The sequence below is a fragment of the Mastigoproctus giganteus genome, chromosome 2, assembly GCF_048544385.1.
Source record: "Mastigoproctus giganteus isolate SK-2022 chromosome 2, ASM4854438v1, whole genome shotgun sequence".
Classification (NCBI taxonomy): Eukaryota; Metazoa; Arthropoda; class Arachnida; order Uropygi; family Thelyphonidae; genus Mastigoproctus; species Mastigoproctus giganteus.
In genome coordinates this window covers 196,819,671-196,842,202 of record NC_143576.1, presented here as the reverse complement: position 1 = coordinate 196,842,202, position 22,532 = coordinate 196,819,671, and the positions used below count along the sequence as shown (strand labels likewise).

Sequence of the window (22,532 nt, the reverse complement as noted above, 5' to 3'; positions counted from 1 at the left end):
GCACCACCCCAGATGTGGGAACAATATTCCATGGCAGGGCGGATTTGCGATTTATACAGAGTGAGCAGCTGTTTGGAAGAAAAGTAACGCCGAGAGCGAAAGAGAAAACCAAGTTTTTTAGATCCAGAGGAAGCAATATTTGTAATGTGCTTGTGCCAAGAGATATTAGAAGTCAGGGTAATCCCCAAAAGAGATATATCATTTTGCCTAGAAATTGGAGTGTCACTAAAGATAAGCATAGGAGCAGAAGAATCCTTTTTGCGAGATATAAGACAAGACTGAGTTTTAGAAGGGTTGAAATCAACTAAGTTGTCTTTGCCCCACTGGAGAATTACCTGAAGATCGGCATTTAAGGAATTGGTAGCAGATTTTCGAGAAGTTGAAGCTGATTGAGCAGGACAAGGTTTCTCAAAATGGAAAGTTGAATGCAATGTGCTATCATCGGCAAACCTATGGATAGGATTTCCAGTCAATGGAAGAAGGTCATTGATATACAAGAGGAAAAGAGTGGGGGAAAGAACTGAACCTTGGGGGACACCGGCATTAGTGGAGAAGTTAGAAGACAGAGAGCCATCGACCATCACCCTCAGTGAGCGATCAGAGAGAAAACTGGATAACCAATTACTAAAAACAGTTGGCAAACCATAAGATGGAAGCTTGTTTAGAAGACCTTTATGCCAAACACGATCAAAAGCCTTTGAGATGTCAAGAGCAACTACTCGTGTTTCACCGAACCTTTCCATTGAATTAGTCCATAAATGTGTAACATAAGCCAGAATATCACCAGTGGATCGACACTGACGGAATCCATACTGGTGATCGTTGATCAGACGGAAGGTTTCTAGGTAGTTTAAGAGTTGGCGGTTAATTGATTTCTCCACTACTTTAGAAAGAGTAGAAGTAATTGCAATGGGACGATAATTGGATGGGAGGGATTTGTCACCCTTTTTAGGAACTGGCTGGATATGAGCAAATTTCCAAGCAGAAGGAAAAACACCTTTAGAATAAGAAAGTGAAAAAAGGCGGCAAAGAATAGGAGTGAGTTCAGGAGCACAGGTTTTGAGAACAAGTGGAGAAATACCATCAGGACCTGGAGCTTTCTTAGCATCGAGATTCATCAAAATCCTTCTGATATCCTTTTGACGGAAGACCACAGGAGGCATTGAATGGAGTGTGTTGGGAATGGTGGGTGGTGTTTTACCAAGATCATTAATACATGAGCTGGAAGAAAAATGGGATGCTAGCAGGTCAGCTTTATCCTTGGCTGAAGTGACAACAGAACCATCTGGTTTGGACAGAGGTGGGAGCAGAGATGGGCAAAAGTTGCGGCCAATAGCTTTGGCAAGAGACCAGAATGCTCGGCTACCATTAGGGCAAGAAGCAAGTTTTCTACTCTTAGCCTGTTCAAACTCTAGTTTGGACTGATTAATAACTGCTTTACAATTGTTGCGAGCTTTGGTGTAGGCAGAAAATGAAACTGAAGAATTAGAAACAAGCTAATTACGATATGCAACATTCTTCTCTTGGACAGCCTTAGCACATTTATTGGAAAACCAAGGTTTAGATAAAGGACGAGATTTTAAAGTGGAGTGTGGGATAAAGGATTCCATTCCTGCAAGAATAATTTCACTGACACGATCTGAGCAAATGTTGACATCAGAACTTTTGAAACAGTAATCCGACCAAGGAAAAGAAGAAAAGAAGTCTCGCTGGTCATCCCATTTTGCATTCTTGTAATACCAAACAACACGAGGTTGGGAATAGCCATGAGATAAAGGTTCCATTGGAGAAGAGACAATCACCAAGTTGTGATCTGAAGTGCCTAAAGGAGCTCTCACTTCGACCGTGAACTTAGAAGGGTTGTTTGTGAGAAAAAGATCGAGCGTATTGGCTGTATGATTAGGATTGTCCGGTATTCTTGTAGGTAAATGAACAATCTGTGCTAGGTCATTAGTAATTGCAAAAGCCTCAGCATCTCGACCTGCTGGGTCGGTGTGACTAGAAAACGGAAGCCAGCTGGGGTTGTGAACATTAAAATCACCAAGGAAAATTACCTCACTGTTAGGAGAGTTGGACTGGAGAAAGTCAAGTTGCAACGAGAGGAAGTCAAAGAGCTCCAAGTGATTAGTCGAGTTGGCAGAACGGTAGAGACAACAGATGAATTTGACACAATGAGGTAGAGAGATTTTAAGCCAGAGAAGATCAAAGAGAGGAGATTCCAAATTGCCAAGTCTCTGACAGGGAATATCAGAACGGACATATGCACAAGTACCACCTTTGAGGCGAAAGGAATCATACAGTGAATAATTTGGGCATCTGAGATGAGCAGTAGTTGAATCAACCGATAACTGAGATTCTGTCAGAAAAAGTACATGAGGTTTGGCAGACTGCAAGTGGAAATGGACATCGTTGAGATTAGAATTGAGACCACGTATATTTGTGAAATGAATTAGGAAGTCCTTGGGAGGTTTAGATCTTTTCGCAGATAAGCTTGCTCTATTAGTTTGACAATTCATGGTGTATTCAATAGTAAGAAAAAGTGGGTGGGACATGCTGTATGAAGTAATGAAATTTTTGGATATGGCGTACATGTGGTAAGAATATACCCAGATCCTTGACATAACGTGGCCTCGACAATGCTCCCCACATACACACTACTCGGACTCCCTCCAGTCACTATCTGGCAGAGTAGAGGTAGCAAGATTATACACTAGCTGATCCGGAAGCCTCCTAGAGAGTTACCAATATGTCCGGTCCGGTGTACTAACTAGCGGCCGGCCTGCGAAAACCGTTTTAGAGCTGTACTCTTGAAAGGTAAGGAATATTGGATCTCGCCACGACGTTCATCATAACCTCAAAAGTCATCAATCATACTGCATGATGGAAGAGATAGGGAAGGGTTGACCGGAACTAAACATGGGTTCCACTACTTCAAGCCTCCAATAAGCAAAGTGGTGGTATTTCACCGGTTGATGAGAGTCATCTTCCACCTAGTACTGCCTGGTAACATAGAGGAGCGGCGTTCCTCCATGTGGTGTGGGCGCCACACCTATGTATGGCATAGGTGTGGCGTTAAGTATGGCATTAAGGGCAAGTTACTGCAATAGATAAAGGGATGGTTGAGTGAGAGACAGTAGAGAGTGGTAATAAATGGACACTGCTCTTCGTGGACTAATGTTACTAGTGGTGTTCCCCAGGGTTCAGTGCTCGGCCCATTGTTGTTTTGTGGATTTATCAATGATATCAATTAAGGTATATCAGCCTTAATGTCTAAGCTTTCAGATGATACAAAGGTTAGCAGGGTGGTTAATGACAGTAAAGACAGTATGCTACTGCAACAGGATCTAAAAAATATGATTAAAGAGGCCTGTGCACTCTGGATTCATTATTAATATCGAATTACAGTTGCACAGAGCGAAACGGATACAGAATAAATTATGACAAGTTTAATAATAGGAAAATACATACATATATTAGATTAGATACATACAAAAAAGCTTTCGGTTGTTTTTGTCAACCTTCCTCAGTCAATCTGTGCAACAGTAATTCAATATTAATAAGGATCTAAAAAAGTTAGGCAGATGGGCTGAGAAGTGGCAGCTGAAGTTTAACATTGATAAATGCATAGTACTGCATATGAGTAGTAGCAACCCAAGAGAAACATACCAACTGTGTGGTACTACACTCAGGGAGGTGGAGAATGAAAAAGACCTGGCAGTAATTGTGCAGTTAGATATGAAGTTCTCTGAGCAGTGCAGATGGGCTGCCAGAGCAAGTCATGGAGTTTTGTCAATGATATATAGGAATTTTGCTAGCAGAGACAAGGAGGTTATTATCCTTTTGTATAAGGCAATGGTCAGGCCACACCTTGAGTACTGTGTACAGGTCTGGAGGCCTCAATTTAGGAAGGATGTGGAGTTGCTAGAACGAGTACACAGAAAGGCAACAAGATTGGTGAGAGGAACAAAGGGGTGTGCTTATGAAGAAAGGCTTAAGTTGTGCAAGTTGCAGCATCTGGAGACTAGGCACCTGAAAGGTGATCTGATTGAGGTGTATGAGGCCTTGAATGGTTTGAGCAGGTTCGACGCTGACGGATACTTCCGCTTGCTCAGATTAAGAACCTGAGGGGCATATATTCAAATTGAGGAAAAACAGTTGTAGAAGAGATGTGCAGAAGTTTGCCCCTTTAGCCAGCAGATAGTTGATTGCTGGAACAGAGTTCCATCTCTTGTTGTGGAAGTTAATAACGTAAATAAATTTAAAGCTGAACTAGACAAACATTTGGAGTGACCGGATGGGTGAAATGGGAAGCATTTTTTTTTTGGCTGATGCTGTATAAGTCTGTTTTCTTGCATCATATGCCTCAACTGATGCTAAGGATAATAAAGGCTTTCCTGCAAGCTCCTGTGCTATGACATTTTTGCCTTTTGCACTGAGAAGCCAGTCTTTATCTTACCAACCAATGCTGCAATTTTTATGATCAAATCTGTAGAATAAAATCATAACTGGAGTGAGAACTTTCTTTGACTGTCATTTGCCAGTCAACCAAACATTGCCAAATAGGAACTAAATGGGAACAAAACTGGTTATTAAATGGGTTACACTGCTGAATGCCAGTACTGTATTTCTGAGGAAATTAATTTTTATTATAAAGAGAGGGAGAGAGATGCTACACTTTCTTACTCATTAATAATGGAATTAATTTGAGGTGTTTTTCTTCCTCATTACAAGAAAATAAAGTGAACTAGATTTGCTCAGCCTAAATTTAAATAAAAAAAAAAGAAAAAAAGATAATTCAGACTCAAAGTTAGTATAAGCTTGTTATATCATTCAGATAATGTTAATGCAGAACTTTTTTACAGAATAAATATTATGCAAGGGAAGAATTTATAATTAGTTTCAAAATTATAAAATTATTTTAACATTTTCAATGTTTTGATAGGTTTAAAAGGGGCTCACACCTGGTGAGTATGGGCTTGGCACACCCAGGGTCCTGAGCTGGATATCATAATTTTTCTCTTTCTTTCTTGATGACTTCTTTACTTCTGACTCTCTCTCTCTCTCTCTCTCTCTCTCTCTCTCTCTCTCTCTCTCTCTCTCTCTCTCTATGGGTAACTTGGGAATTTTTTTTGGCTGGTGCAGCATAAGCCTCAGGCTTCCTTGTACCATATGGCTAATAATAATAATAACGATAATAATAATAAGAAGGAAACCATATAAAATTTTCTCTATGTTGTAATTATTATTTATTTTATTTATTTATTTTTGTTGTTGTTGTTGTCTTACACTAGGTGTTGGCACAAAATAATTTGCATCAAATACTGAGAATTGCAACTTGGATATGAACCAGATTTTTTATTATCCTTCTAAGAAAAACAAAACTGAAATTAAAGATAAAATGATAAAAAAGGAAACTGTAATGACTATTTATCAAAAAATTATTGCAGCCTTACCTAAAGATCCCTTTAAAAGTTTCATTAAACAGTTTACTTCAATATGAGTAAATGGAATACAAGAGGCATCTCCCTTACAATAATTCCAAAGTACCTGACAAACCAAACCTGCTAATTTCCAATCAATGTTCAGAGAATATTTCAGGATGCTCACAAGTCTGCAAATATTTATATACCACATTTTAAGAGACTGAATTAAATATCTTATAACTTAGAGGTAATCTTTTTATTTTGTATTAAATTGATGAAAGGAACAGCTATCTTGTTGAAAACTTAACACTTATTATGATAAAATAATAAATATACTTTCTACTATGACGTATCATAAGATTCTTTATGCTACATCATAATTTGCATTTAAATTCTATTCAAAAAATGAAAAACTCTCTCAACAGGTAAAATTACAAAAATATTACCAGGAAGAATAACACTCCCTGCCAAGACATTTTCACAGTTGGTATTTCACTGTTAGCAATTAAGAAAACAATTATGAACTGATGGTTGAATGACCATCAATGCATTAGTCAAATTAATATAAAAGTACACTTACAAAGATTACTAAAATGTTAACGACTCTTTATTACAATTAGACAAATGTAGTTGTCTACAAGACCATTATAAAAAAGAAACACTATTTACCATGAAACAAGTAAAAACCTAAAAGTAAAACCTAAAAAGAATTTACTCAAATTTTTGAGTGAATTCTTAGAAAGATGCAATATCACTACCTATATACTAAGACATCCCAATATTTAAATAAAATAAAACCATAAATAAAATTAAGAAAAAAAAAAAAAAAAAAAACAGAGCAACACCCATCACCAGTAGTGCAAGAAGATGATTTCTTGTTCAAAGAGATGCATCCTGACAGCCAACAAATGAATGCCACTTATATAAAATTAAAAAACCAAAGATAGGGAATGCACATGCACCAACAAGTTTCTTTATATTATCATAATGAAGTCAATCTAGTCCTACTGCAATTGTATACAGCTTGTGCATTGTAAAGAGCAGGTTTGTGGTTCATGATTTTTGGAGACAAAGTTAAATTTATGTTTTGTTATTCGTTCCAGCTTTAGGAATTTCAGAAGATAAAAAATTTCCAGACATTTTTGCAAAGGATTTTCCTAAAGCATTAGCTATCTCACTGGGTTCTGCAATATTGTTTCCTTCCCACTGTAATATCACAGGCAGATTGTTTTGATATTTTCTGTTCATTTTATATATCCTGTTGCAAATAGTCTCACTGCCAGTTTTACAGTTTATTGTTGATATAAAGTGTATACAGCTTGTGCATTATTCATCCAAGAGCTTTTCCTACACTGTCTCTTTCTCTAGCTATTTTATAAAAGAAGTTATTTCTAGCAGGGTATCTCCAAACTTTGTTCCAAGTTTTATATTTTTATTTTGTTCCCTTTTCATTGCTGTACATTCCCCACTCCATCAAGACTGATTTTGGGTGTAGTGGGGAAGCATATACATGTGTGAGGATTACATGTTTTGCTCTGTGGAAGACTTCCTTGGTGATATATGTTACTGCTATATCTAAAGATTTCTGGAGAACTACTTGTGAATCAAGTATAACTAAAACTTTATATTTCTTCCAATCTGCCTTTTTTTGTTACTATCTTGAAATTCTGAAAGAATGACAAGGAGTCTCTCCTAACAGGGTTGTGATTACTGGATAATGATTGCTCAAAATATTAACATTCACCAGACATATGAAAACTAGAAGTAAAGAGGGAGTATATGGTTAAGCCTAAATTGTGCTAGTATAGGTTGGGAAGTGGTAGTAGCAGTGTGATCCATTATTATGGAGTGAGGGATTGTTCTGATCCAGAAGCCTTTCAGTAAGGTATCCACATCTGTTGGTGTTGGTACTATCCCACTGAGGGCTATAGAAATGTAGATCATCTAACAGAAAGAAACGAGCAAGTGGCTGCAAGATGAGTTCTTTCAGATTGTAATACTGCACATTTAGATTTGGTGTCAAGTAAATAAGAAATACTATAATTAGAAAACCAACTGCTACATGGACTCTAAATGCCTCTAAAAAACTGTTTAGAGGTAAGTCCTAAGCTGAGAAAGTTTAATAAATTGGCATTTCCACTATGTTCATTTCCTTCCATTACACTGACTTCTCTATACATGGCATAATTTTGTATGTATGAGCCTTTCTGTTTGGGATGAGTTTTTTTGAAGATACAGACATGGAGCATTCTGTTTTATGAAGTGATGGATATCATCTATATTATCATGAAAACCTCAACGATTCTACCGTAATAGGGATTCTATTATTTAGGTTTGTTGGTACCTCATACTGCTTCCACAGGGTTACTGTCTTGTGTTTTTCTGCTTTGAATTTTTGCTTTTTTGGGAAAATATAGGTTTCCTATTTCTATTTCCTCTCCAATGAAGATCTCTATGACACTCTTGATATATTTTTGTGATTTGAGTAATTAAAGATTTAACAAGAGTAATTAGATGTGTTAGATTAACATCTGTTCTAGGAAAATAATGAAGTCACTAGTTAAAGAAGTAATGCAGAGCAATCTAGACAGGAATGCTATTATACTACAGTCACAGCATGGATTTGCTAAGGAGCAGTCTTGTTTAACCAATCTGATAGGTTACTATGACGCAGTGACCAAGAAACTAGAGGCAAAAAATAATTTTGATATCATATACAGTCAGTCCTCGTATAACACATGTTTACACTACACGAATTTGATCATACACGATTTATAAATAGGGGAACGATATCGTATATAACATGAACCGAATTCGCTTATGCACAATTCGCCTTTGTGTTTACAAGAAATGGCAGTTGAACGCGGAATCACCCCAACTGAAAGCAACACAATAGGAATGAAGAGAAGATTCTGAAAATGTATTTATGTTTTTTATATCAGTGAAGGGGAAACGCATTTCACCATAATAACGTAAAATTCCAGCTATGGGTATTATCACAAATGCAATTAGATCAAGTTTACTACCAAGTTTATAACAGATTCCACTAGCAGGAACACAACTGTAAATTGTTTTTATTGTTTTATGGTAGTAACCCCCAGAAATGTGCTTTAGTAAAATGTGAGCTAGTGAGGTAGAGTTGTCTTTGCCTTTACGGTGTTGTTTATTCAGTTGCTACATGCGCACAGCTTTGTTTATGTGTATCAAGCATGCCTCCTCATTTTGTAATTGTGCTTTATTCCCTAAAAATGAGTAAAATACTTAAAAGGTGTGAAAAGGAAGCATCCTGGTGAAGACACTACAGATTGAGAGAGAAAAAGAAAAGCAATATCGATAAACAGAGGCGGACTGGATCACAAATTCTTACCCGGGAAAATTTATAGTGGCCTGATACTATGGTTTATGGCCAAAATCACACTGGCCTCCGGCCCACCGGGGTTTTTCCGGTAAGGCTTATGGCCAGTCCGCCTCTGTCAGTAGAGAAAAAATATGAAATTGTGAAATGCTTTGAGCGAAATGAAAGACCATGTGATATTATTATTATTAATTATTATTAATATTAGCTATATGGTGTAAGGAAGCCTGAGGCTTATGCTGCACCAGCTAAAAAAAAAAATCTGAATTACCCTGAGAGAGAGAGAGAGAGAATAAGAGTCAGAAGTGCAAGGGAATCACCAAGAAAGGGAAGAATGATGATATCCAGCTCAGGACCCTAGGTGTGCCAAGCCCATACTCACTAGATATGAGCCCCTGGGGTTTGCACATGCTACAGACCTAAATGAGGCAACGCCGAGAATTACAAAAAATGCAGAGAAAATAAAAACAACTTTCATAGCAGGAACAACTCAAAGTGTAATTAAAATCCATTAGATTAAGACACAAAGAATTGGAAGAGATGGAACGGCTGTCATCTGTTTGGATAGAAAATCAAACAACAAACAAGTTTGCTTACAATAGAAGCATTAGCAATATTTTATTACATAATAAAATACGTATTTTATTACGATTATTTATTGTGTTTGGTAATGTTTTGGTTACAAGTGTGCGTTCAATCTTGGGTGGTTGGTACCTAACCCTATTTTACCCATAGGGCCTGTTGTTTATATTGCACGATTGTTTCTAGGAACACAACTATCGTGCTATATGAGGACTGACTGTACTTGGATTCCAAGAAGGCTTTTAATACTGTTGCACATAAAAGACTGCCATACCAACTGGAGCAATGTGGAATTAAGGGCAAGTTACTCATATGGATCAAGGGATGGTTACGTGGAAGAAGACAGAGTGGTTATCAATGGGCACTGCTGTTTGTGGACTAATGTTATTAGTAGAGCCCCCCCCCCCAGGGTTCAGTGCCGGGCCAACTGTTGTTTTCAATATTTATTAATGATATTGATGAAGGTATATTAGGCCTAATGTCTAAGTTTGCAGGTGATACAATGGCAGGATGGTTAATGACAGTATGCTACTGCAACAAGATCTAGAAAAATTAGGTCAATGGGCTGAGAAATGGCAGTTGAAGTTTAACATTGACAAATGCAGGGGTAGCAGTCACTTTAGGACAAATGCAGATCTGCTGGAATTGGGTGCAGAGAAGGGAATAAAAGGATGCCATTATCTAGAAAGACCAGTTCTGCAAACTGCAGTGTCTAGAGACTAGGCACCTATGAGGAGATCTGATTGAGGTGTTTAAGGCACCGAATGGATTGAGTAAGCTAAATGTTAATGGAGTTCTTTCTCCTGGTGAGACTATACACATGATGGGGTGGCATAAATTCAAGATGAGGAAGGATGGCTGCAGGATAGATGTGTAGAAGTTTGCTTCCAGCCGGGGGTGGCTAATTGTTGGAACAGGCCTCCACCTGTTGTTGTGGAAATGGATGGGTTAAATAAATTCAAGGGAAAAACTAGACAAATTCTTGGAGGGTATGGATGGATGAACTGTTTTTTTTTTTTTTGGCTGATGCTATATGAGCTTGTTTTCTTGCATAATTTTCCACTACTGACTGACTGTCTGTCTGTCTGTCCAGTTGGCTGCCTATCCTGATACTGGACATGTGCTTTTGAGCTCCTGCCTTTTTGCCCCTTTTTGACGTTTGTCTGTGAGAACCCTGGATATGGACCCTACATCATCCGTACAATCCATGTGCTATACAAGGAAGCCAAATTCTGCTTAAAACTGAATAACCAGCTCACCCGCAACTTTCCGTACTTCAGAGGGATGAAACAAGGCTGCCCACTCTCTGTGCAACTTTACGCACTTGCCATAGAACCATTCCTGAATAAAATTGCAATCAGTCTACAATCCCGACGAACACTGCTGCCAGAGCCTCACCTGAAATTAACTCATTGAATGTATGCAGATTATGTCACAATTGTTATACGCCACGAGAATGAATTTGAAGAAATTAAAAAGGCCCACCATCTCTACACTCAAGCATCTGGTGCAAAACTAAACCACTGTAAGACCAGTGGTCTTTGGTCTGGCAACTGGAAAACCAGAACCGATTCCCCCATCCAATGCACATGGTCCAGCAAGGGATAAAAATATCTGGGCATATATCTTGGCAATGTAGCCCTTTTCTCCCAAAAGAATTGGCCCATATTGCTGAATTGCTTCAACAAAGTACTAGGGAAATTGAAAAAGAGTGTGCACTACATCTTCATTGAAAGAAATAGTGCTTATTATCAACCAGACACCTTCAAAGTTCTTACTCCACCTATTGACTTCCTCCAACAAATCCAAGCATCTATCCAAAGCTTCCTATGGAACAAAACTAACTTGGATGTCCTGCTCTAAACTTTGCCAGCCACTTACTCATGGGAGACAAGGGTTGGTGTCTCTTGATTACAAAATAACTTCCTTCCAGATCACTTTTCTTCTAAAGATGCTGCAAATGAAGCACTCATATTCTGTCACTACTGATAAACTATTAGCAACAGCTACTAGAGGGCTAATTCTATCGACAATATTAAGAATGGACATGGTGCCAGCACCACTCAAACTAACCCCCTTCTATAGAGATGCATGCACCACTGGAAGCAACTTAACCTTCACCACACTCTTCAGGGAACTTCACTTCCCACGATACTTTCAGAACCACTCTTCTACAATAAAAGGATAACAGCTGATGATATTCTCTTCTTTCCTATATGGAACTGGGAGGAATAAGAACCATAAGCGACCTTCCTTCTGACACCAAGCTTTGAATGGAAAGGATCAGAAGACTTGCCCATTAAAACCATAAATGCAAAGCAGCAACAAAGATGTCTAAAATCAGCGATTACATGAGCTCTTCCAGGCATCACCACAGCTAAAGGGATTGGGAATGTGACCAGATCCTCACCTATACCAACCTTGGCCATCACATCACCAGAAGACACAGTACCTCTGGCTCCTGCACTCCAAAAAAGTCTATCAGCTACTTATGCCACGCCACACAGCCACAACTTTCCCGTCATCCACTGGCCAAGCTCTTCCTGCACCCTTCTCCACACAACACAAGCCACCATCTAACTTTCAGTGGAACCTCCTGTACAGGATGAAATGTTTCAAATCAGACACAGACATCAAGTAAAGATTGGGGCACAACATCCTTCCTACCCCAGTCAAGCTACAAATCTTTGGGTTATGCGCCTCAAACTACTACCTTTTCTGTGCCAATCCAGGTACTCTGGAACACACATACCTGGCATGCCCTGTGAACAAAGAACTGATCAAATATGCTTTGGATGCAGCAAAGCTTGCCCAGAACCACGCCCACGCTCCGGAGGCCTAGTGGTACCTGCTCCACTCTCAGCAGACATCACACACCATTTGCAACTTCTTATTCATTGCCACCAAGGCCGTCATTTACAACTTATACTTGAAGCACATGGGAAGCAGTGATGATGTGCCTTCTTTCAACAGGTCAGTGCAACATCTCAAGTGGAGTCTACGGAGGAAGTTGCAGAGCAGCTTCTACTCGAATTCCACTGTAAAAGACCAGAAACTCTTGATCATCTTAACAGTGAATGGAACAGTGGCGGTCACCTCTTCACCATCACCGAAGAGTAATTCCTGAAGTTAAAATGTTATTATTTCTTTCTAAAATTTTTGCTTATTTTTTTTCGCTTTTGTACATAAAATGTAAATAGATTTTTCTGAAATGTATCTACAGTTCATGTTTAAATTAAAAAAAAAAAAAATATATATATATATATATTTTTTTTTTTTCTCAGTTCCGATCAGAAACAAAAATGTTCATTTCTGTTTCTACTGATTGCCACATGATAATTACTTTAGCTAGTTAGACAACCTTTCTGGCTTTTAGATCTGTTATGCTACTATCAACTTTATATTTCTCTATTATTATTAATTTTCTTTCAGATGTCACATGTTTATGGATAGGTGGGATGTTCATCTTTGCACTTTGGGAATCATTGTTGTGGAATGTGTATTCTCAACCAACTGTTATGCTCTTCAGAGCCACATATGGTACAGACAGCTATTCCCCTGCAAATTTTCTGAGAATAACCATACTTTTGGCACCTAAATAAGTACATGGCATACTAAGTATATCTGACTTTAATAAATGTTAGAATCCAGAATGTGTTAAAATTCAGAATATTTCTAGTTTGAATAACACTGCTATCACTTCTGATACAAAGTACAAGTGTATTTTAATTCCATGGAACTGTCCTTGAGAGAACACTGATAATAATAATAAGATAATCTGACATTCCTGCTACCAATAAAGTGCAGTGTCCACTTTCACTGATGAAGGAGTTTTGGGTACTTTAAGTTAATTTGTATGACACTTAAGCTAACTTCTAGATTTATCCTTAGTGTATACACATAGAAGAGCCAGTGCAGTCAATATGTCATCATCATCAACCATTTTCAATCCACTGCAGGATGAAGGTCTCTCCAGCAACTTTCCAGTTCCTTCTGTTTTGTGCAATGGCCATCCATTTACTACCCACAAACTCGTGAATTTCATCTGTCCATCTCCACCATTGTCTTCCAGGTTTTCTTCTAGCTCCTCTTGGGTACCATTCTGTTATTTTCTTAGTCCATTTGTCATCATGTCTTCGAGCTATGTACCCTGTCCAGGACCATTTTAGTTCTTTAGTTTTGATAAGAATGTCCTTTACTTGAGTTTGCTGCCTAATCCATGTGTTTCTCTTCTTATCTAACAGTCTGATTCCCAATATAATTCGTTCCATTCTTCGCTGTGTAGTTCTCAGCTTCTCTTCCATTCTTTTCGTAAGTGCCCAAGTTTCACTTCCGTAAGTCATGGTGGGGAGTATACATTGGTTCATTACTTTACGTTTCAGACTAATTGGGATATTGCTCCGCAGTATGTGACTATATTTCTTGAATGCTATCCACCCACAATTTATTCTTCTCTTGACTTCCATCCATTTATCATTATTACAGCCAATGACTTGTCCCAGATAAGTATATAACTCCACCTTTTCAATTACTGCTCCTTCAATATATATATATCACTTTCTGTGGCATACTTGTTCATCATTACTTTTGTTTTAGCCATATTCATCTTTAGTCCAAAATCCTTAATAACTGTGCATATGTTGTTTGTTATTTGGTTTTTAGGAGCATTAGCAACTAAGGCCATATTGCTCCGGGATATGCGGTGGTCATTCCCTGACCTTTCTGCATCCTTCGTATTTGGTGGTCACGGGCTCGAACCCCAGTCTAATCAAGAAGCATGTGCTATGCACTGCTGCTCCTGCCCACCCGGCTACGGAGGCGCCGCTAACTGTGCATAACTGATTAAGATTTTCCTCTAATTCGTTGGAATTGTGGCTTATGACCACAATATCATCTGCAAATCATAAATGGTTTAGGTACTCTCCATTCACATTGATTCCTTTCTGCGACCAATCTAATCTTATGAAAGCTTCTTCAAGGGCAGCAGTAAACAACTTCGGAGATATTGTGTCTCCTTGTCGAACTACTTTTCTCAATTTTAAATTTGCTACTGTCTTTGTCTAGTCTAATAAAGGAGGTAGCGTTCTCAAATATTTTCTTCAAAATCATAATATATAGTGTATCTATGCCTTGTCTTTCCATTTCCCGAAACATTGCTTATGCTGCATGGAGTCAAATGCCTTTTCATAATCCACAAATGCCAGGCATAATGGTGTTTTATATTCATTTGCTTTTCCATTACTAAGTATGTGAAGGTGATCCACAGTTGAGAATCCTGTCCTAAAGCCAGTTTGCTCTTTCAGTTGATTCTCATCAAGTATTCTTTCTAATCTGTTAGTAATGACCCTTGTGAACAACTTCTAGATGTGGGATAACAAGCTAATTGGTCTGTAATTTCCAATTTATCTCCTTTCTTATGCAGCAAAACTATGATTGCGTTATTCCACTCCTTAGGCATCATACCTTTTCTAATGCATTTTGTAAAGAGTTTTGCCAGTTTCTGTGTCAGGTCTCTTCCTCCCTATTTTAATAACTCTACAGTAACTTCATCTTCTCCCGGGGCTTTCTGGTTCTTCATTTTCTTCAACGCATGTTCTACCTCATCAGGAGTCAATATGTATAAGACATTAATAAGTAATAAAATATATTTTATACAAAAATATCATGAAGCTAAGAACGCTTCCTCTTTTTCTAATAGATCCTTAGCCTTGCCATTAAAGGGCATCTTCAAAAATGAACCAATTCCCCCCCCCCCCCATGAATGGCAAGCCTCGGCGCAATTCAATCTGATCACGATAGCAGCTGCACAACTGTGCTTAAAGCATGCATATTTTCAAATAATTTTATTATCTTACTTTGTGATTCCTCCATTTTCATAAAATGCCTTCCTAGTTGTTTTATCCAAAAGAAGATTGAGAATAGCACCACAAGAACCATAAACCAATGTCCTATTTTTGGAGTCTAGCTGCATCATTAAAAGTGGCAACACTGCAAAAAAAAATAAATGGTTTATAAAATTAAATGCAGGCACATATATACATACATAAAAATACATCTATGGGTGTGTAGAACAAGTAAATATACAGTACTACTATAGTACATGGCTATGTCAAATTAGGTCTGCTATATTCCCACCTTTTGAACTGTTTCTGAATGCCTCAATTCTAATCAATTTAACTTTCTAGATCAGTGGTGCTCAAACCTTTGCATCCTACAGCTCTCTTGGAGGACTAGCCTGCTCTTGCAATCCACTCCTCCCCCCTATCACTAAGGAAAACAATTGAAATATTCAATTTGTGGCACAAGTTTACTTTGTTAAAATCAGCACCTCACCCACCCCCCCAAATGTCAGTTTGCAGATGAAAAAATGTTGATAGGGTGGTTAGTGACAGTAATCAGAGTAAATTACTGCAACAAGGTCTAAAAAAATTAGGCAGATGGGTTGAGAAATGGCAGTTGAAGTTTAACATTGCAAGGTACTGCATATGGGAAGCAATAATTCCAGATTAATGTATCAACTTTGTGGTAATACACTCAGACCTGGGAGTAATTGTGCAGTCAGATATGAAATTCTCTGAGCAATGCAGACAGGCTATCAGAACAGCTCATGGGATTTTGTCACTGATATATAGGAACTTTGCTACCAGGGATACGGAGGTGATTATCCCATTGTACAAGGCAATGGTTAGGCTGCATCTTCAGTACTGAATACAGGTTTGGGGGCTTCATTTTAGGAAGGATGTAGATCCAATGGAACGGGTACAGAGAAGGGCAATGAGATTGGTGAAGTGAACAAAAGGGTGGTCTTATGAAGAAAGGCTTCAGTTCTGCAAATTTCAGTTTCTGGAGACTAGGCACCTGAGCGGTGACCTGATTGAAGTGTTTAAGGCTTTGTATGGATTGAGCAAGCTCAATGCTGATTGTATTCTTCCTCTTGCTCAAACTACACATAAGAAGACAAATTCAAATTGAGGAAGGATGGTTGCAGAATATTCAATTTGTGGATGCTTGCCTTCAGCCAGCAGGTGGTTGATTGTTGGAATAAACTTCCGCCTGTTGTTGTGGAAGTGGGAAGTTTGAATAAATTCAACGAAGAACTAGACAAATTATTGGAGGTACTGATAGGTGGTGTGGGAGTTTCTCTTTTTTTTAATGATGCTTTATTTCTTGCATCATATGCCACTACTGCTAATAATAATAACTCTCCTATTCATGATCTGAGGTTTTTAAGACCCAATGTACAGATCAGGTGAATAGGCATCACATTGCCAATATACAGAAGTACAGTTCACAATCAGCAATCCATTCTACAATGGGTAAGATTAGCAGTATTACTGACTTCCAAATATGGCATACTGCTGGGGCTCAACAATGTGGGGGCAACCATAGTAAAACCCATGACAAGTGTGCCATCCAAAGCAGCCAAACTCAAGAGCTAGTAAGCATGCTTAACTATTTTGTGTTTTTTTTGGACCATATGAATGCAATCTGAAGTGATTTTTTCAAGTAATTTGTAAGTTTACAAAAATTAAAAAACTATGAGGTGTGATCAAAAAATTCAGCAACTGACTGTATCTTGAAACTAAAGGATCATATCAAGTTGCAACTTATCACAGAATGTTTGGTGACTCACCTGTTGATCTACAGTCAGAATGAGCTAGCACGCATTGAATAAAAGGCACTTCATATATTTTGTCACATTTTAAAATGACTGATTCTACCGAGCAGTGAAATTGGATAAAAAATTTGTTTCAAATTAAAGACAAGTGCAACAGAAACCTATTTAAAATGTTAAAACATTTCAAAGATATATGCATCATTGAAAGACTTTTCAGTGGTTTTCATAATTTAAAGAGGGCCACTTGTCAATCTAAGATGATCCTTGCTCTGGCTACCCTTCAACTTCAAAGCCCAATGATTTGATTGGTTGTGTTCATGATCTGATTGGGGTAATTGACATTTACTTACTTGGAAGTAGTTGATGAAATGGTATTTCTTATGGAACATTTCAATCAGTTTTAATACAAGATTTGAGAGTACAAAGTGTTTCCGCAAAACTTGTGCCTTGCATCCACACTGATGATCACAGAGAATGATGAGTTCTCGCAGATCAGGATTTTAATGTTGGTGTTGATCTACACTTTGTTGATACTAAATCACCTTCATTACTGATAATGAATCATGATGTGGCCATGATCCAGAAAGAAAGGCAGCCAATCGTCTCAATGGAAACCTCCACCTTCTCCAAGGCCCAAAAGAGCAATACAATCCTGAGCAGATATGAAGATTGTGGTTCACAGGGCAGCACTCAATATGATATTGAGTGCTGCCCTGTGAACCTGTACCTCACAGTCAAACAATGAACCAGGAATACTATAAAAAGTTAGAAAAGTGGACTTTGGGGAATTAACACTTGAATCACAAAAACACCCGTGCACTTGGTGATTTTCATTCAAGAATTTCTTTCAGAGCACTCCATCACTGTGGTCCCTCATATGAATTGCCAGATTTAGCTCTGTAATTTTTTTTTGTGACTAAACTTAGAGCCCCCTTGAAAGGGTCACAGATTTGCAGTGACTGGGAAAATTATTCAGAATGAGACACAGGAACTATTAGAAATTCTAAAAGAAGACTATCAGAAATGCTTTCAGAAGTTGCAAATATTAGTTATCTCTGAAGTTTTTGATTTGATCATATTATTATTATTAGCCACATGATGCAAGGAAGGCTGAGGCTTATGCTGCACCAGCCAAAAAAAAAATCCCGAGTTACCCTGAGAGAGAGAGAGAGAGAGAGAGAGAGAGAGAGAGAGAGAGAGAGAGAGAGAGAGAGAGAGAGAGAGAGAAATAGAAAGGAATCACCAAGAAAGAGAAGAATGATGATATCCAGCTCAGGGCCCTGGGTTTGCTAAGCCCATTCTCACCAGATGTGAGAATGGGCTGGAGTAATATCTTGCATGTACGTAAATGCTTTTAAATAATAATTTTTAATACTTTGACTTCCTAATCAAACATTAGAGCAGAATTATTAAAAATAAATCCAAAGTGTCATAAAAAAATAATAAAAAACATGAAAAAAATGGCAACCCATTAAAAATATTTATTTTTTTATTTTCAGTAACACCCTCTAACATTTATATGTATTGTGTGATTCAGTTTCATCAACTTCTAATTCCCGAAAACTTTCAATTTCAGCTCATATAAGTTCTTATCATCTTGAATCTTCTTGAAAGGGTATGCCCTCCTACATTAATTTTCAAAAAATAAAAATATAAAAATGGCTATTATTACTTGTAAAACAGTTAACAGATGGTGACAAATAATGGGTGTATGACTATGACCCAGAAATAAAGTCCCAGTCCCCTCGATAGAAGACTCCAAAAAAAGCAAGACAATGTCAATCTAATGTAAAGATCACACTTATCAGATTTTTTGACTCACAGGACACTGTTCATTATGAATTTGTCCTGCATGGTCAATCAGTGAACTAGGAATGCTACAAAACAGTTCTTCAAGCATGTCCGTGTAGAGTTTCAAGAAAATATGCACATATATAAATGTAATTTGTTGATACTACATTGAAAGAACCTGCAAAACATATATTCATGCTCCTTTGATTCCTTGTATGAAAATATTTATATTAAATCAAAAAAATAATATTTTTAATTAAATCCTGTACAAACCAAACAAGCATAAATGAATGTTTCAAAGATTTTGTCCTTTCGGTGTGTGTATGTGTATATATATATAAAATTTTTTAATTTTTCTTTTAATGTTATTGATATGTAAGGTTTTCCTTACTGTATTTGGCATATATATATATGTTTTTCCAGTTAGTGTTGGGCACTTGCATAAGGCGTTGGGTTGCTTGAGATGCTATAACTTACTAGCTTTCGTATTATACATTATAGCCAGCTTAACTTTGTCTATTATTGCACTATTAGAACTTACCACTACAACTAATATCTTAAATAATATACAGACGGATGTAATGTTTAATCTTGTAAGATGGCATTAATCGGATCTGTGACGATTAAAATATAAGTATTAAATTTGATATATTTATTATAATTGAGCTATTAATTAACTATGCATTTATGCATTTTACATACTTGGGATATATATATTATGCACTTGTCATACCTTGTTTATTCATTTTTGCTTTTTATTGTTATTTTTCCATCAAATGTTACTTTGACTTTAAATAACATTTAATATATATATATATATAGTAGTAATATTATATTGTCTAGAAGCAAACTAAGCAGTTGAGAGAAAAAAAATAGGGATATTTTATGAAAGGGATCATATGTCAAATGCTCCAAAATGTGCAGGGCAGCAATAAAGGAAGCAAAAGTATAAAAATGTAGTTTGTAACATAAGAATAGAGTCTGAAAAGATGGAAAAGAGAAGTACACAGAGTGCCTGAACTAAAAGAGTTTTAAAGGAAAGTAGAAAAAGGAAGTAAAGTAGTAGTGAAAAAGTGAAAGAATTTTAAAAATCTAGTGCAATAATGAAATGGGACTATGGAAGAAAACAATATATGAAAAATTACTAATTACCAAATAAATAATAAATAATTACTAATTACCAAATAAATATCTGAATACAGATACCACTGTATTCAGATATGGGATGGCAATTTTTGAAAAGAAGGTCGAATATAGGGATGGCAAATATGCAGAATCTGAGTACAGTAAAAGAAAAAAGGATACATGGCCAAGCATTTCATCAGGGGACTACTGCTGACCATGTATCAGGCCCTGTGTTTCCAAACTTGCCTACAGTACAAGAAAATGGAAAAAGCAAATATGCAGCCCCTATCTTAATACTACCAGACAAGGTAGTCCCTACGCAGTGTAAAAAATTAAGTAAATAAAGTAAAAGAAAGTAAAATAATACAAATATACAAAAGGTGTGTACCATACAGTAAGGGGGAAAAACAGTAATTTGATTAAAAAAGTGTAGCCAAGCAAATTGGGCAATGCGACACTGTCACCCCTCTCACTAGTGGATGAACCCACCACTTGGCAGGTATATAGGTACATTGCATCACTGCATTCATGTAGATGGTAATTCAATGTCAGTATGGATAAACGTCGTGAGTTAACCGACTTTGAAAGAAGGATGATAGTGGGTGCCTGATGCATGAGTCACTCTATTGTGGATGTGGTACAGAAATTGCACTATCCCCATTCGACAGTATCAAGAGTGTATCAGGAATATGGCAATGTTTCAGACAACCGGGGAGCTGTTGTTGTTGTTATTTGGTTTTTAGGAGCATTAGCAACTAAGGCCATATTGCTCCGGGGATATGCGGTGGTCATTGCCTGACCTTTCCGCATCCTCCGTATTTGGTGGTCACGGGCTCGAACCCCGGTCTAATCAAGAAGCATGTGCTACGCACTGCTGCTCCTGCCCACTTGGCTACGGAGGCGCCCAACCGGAGAGCAACAGTGGCAAAAATCACTGCCAACTTCAACGAGGGAGGTGCCAGAAACGTCTCCACCAAAATCATTAGCCACGATAGGTAATGGGAGCCGCAGACCCACCAGAGTCCCATTGCTAACACCATTACACCAGACGATGCCTCAACTGGGAGAAAGAACATTGGCACTGGACCTCGGATGATTGTAGATGGGTCTCCTGGTCTGATGAGTCCCATTTCCAGTTATTTTGAGCGGACAAGAGAGTGCATATCTGGCAGAAACCACATGAAACTATGCACCCATCATGTCAACAAGGAAATGTTCAGGCAGGTGGACAGTTGGAAATGGTCTGGGGCATGTTCAACTGTCCCTTTGGGTACGTCTAGATTCATCTCTGAACACTCCAGGTTATGTGTCCATCCTTGCAAACCATCTGCATCCCTTCATGATCATGATAATCGTGTACCCAAAGGGCAATGGACTCTTCCAGCAGGACAATGCACTCCCCCCCCACAGAGCTGTGGTGATTATAGTGTAGTTCGAAGAGCATTCCACAGATTTTATCACCATGGAATGGCCTCCCTGTTCACTGGACATGAACCCTGTGGAGCAGTTTTGGGATGCAGTGGAAAAGTCCATTCGAGCCTTGGACCCTTCACCCAGGAATGCAACAGAATTATGGATAGCAGTGCAGCAAGCATGGATGGAAATACCAATACCTGTGGAATGCTTTCATGAACTAGTAGACTCAATGCTTTGCTGTGTGACTGCCCTTATCTGGGAAAAAGGTGGGGATTCCTGTTACTAGGTAGGTATTCTACGATTTTTATCCAATCAGTGTGTATAAACAACATAAAAACTAAGTCTTAAAACTGCTGATCAAAATCAGTTTCATTTTTTTAGAAGATGAAAAACTGAAATCATTTAATTCAAGTACCATTTAATCAAAGATTACCTGCTTATGGTGCAGAGAAGAGCAACAAGATTAGTGAAGAGAACAAATGGGTGCTCTTATCAGGAATGACTTCAGTTCTACAAATTGCAGCATATTGGAGACTAGACGCCTGAGAGAAATCCTTTCTATTGCTATGCATTTAAGTGCATAAATTCAAATTGAGGAAGGATGGTTGCAGGATATATGTGTAGATGTTTGCCTTCGGTCAGTAGGTCCTTGAGGTTGTTACAGTCATTCTCTCAAATATGCCAGACAAGCCGTGCTTGCTACCTTGGGAGTCTAAAATGCTGATGAAACTGATATTCGGGTGGCACGCAAGTCAAGTTGATCCAATTTCAGCAAAGTCCGAACAGTCTGTAACAGCCAAATCCTCTGCTTGCACCTTCACAATGGTGGAACTGCTAGTAATCCTGGGTATAACCCCAATACACAAGCACACTGTGGGTGACAACCCAGGTGTGAACCAATGTAAGCAGGGGCCGAGGTGTGGCACCCACATCACATGGAGGAATGCCGCCCCTCTGTGTTACCAGGCAATACTAGGTGGTAGATGACTCATCAACTGGTGCAATACCACCACTTTGCTTATTGGAGGCCTGAAGTGACAGAACCCATGTTTAGTATCCAGAACTAAGTTCCGGTCAACCCTTCCCTATCTCTTCCATCATGCAGTATGACTGATGTCTTTTGAGGTTATGATGAACACCACATTGAGATTCAAACTTCCTTACATTTCAAGGGTACAGCTCTAAAACGGTGTTTGCAGGCCGGCCGTTAGTTGGTACACTG

The 22,532-nt window shown here is 38.1% G+C and overlaps 1 protein-coding gene across 1 annotated transcript in view; it reads right to left on the bottom strand.

The window, feature by feature from the left end:
- The window catches only part of LOC150089892 (armadillo repeat-containing protein 2), a 257,400-nt gene that overhangs the window by 8,178 nt on the left and 226,690 nt on the right, over positions 1-22,532 (bottom strand). Inside the window, exons 20-21 of the mRNA XM_090390120.1 lie at positions 15,216-15,348; positions 5,454-5,611 (exon numbers count right to left, since the gene is read on the bottom strand). Of these exons, the coding sequence (XP_090246246.1) occupies positions 5,454-5,611; positions 15,216-15,348 (291 nt within the window). The remainder of the gene's footprint in view (positions 1-5,453; positions 5,612-15,215; positions 15,349-22,532) is intronic.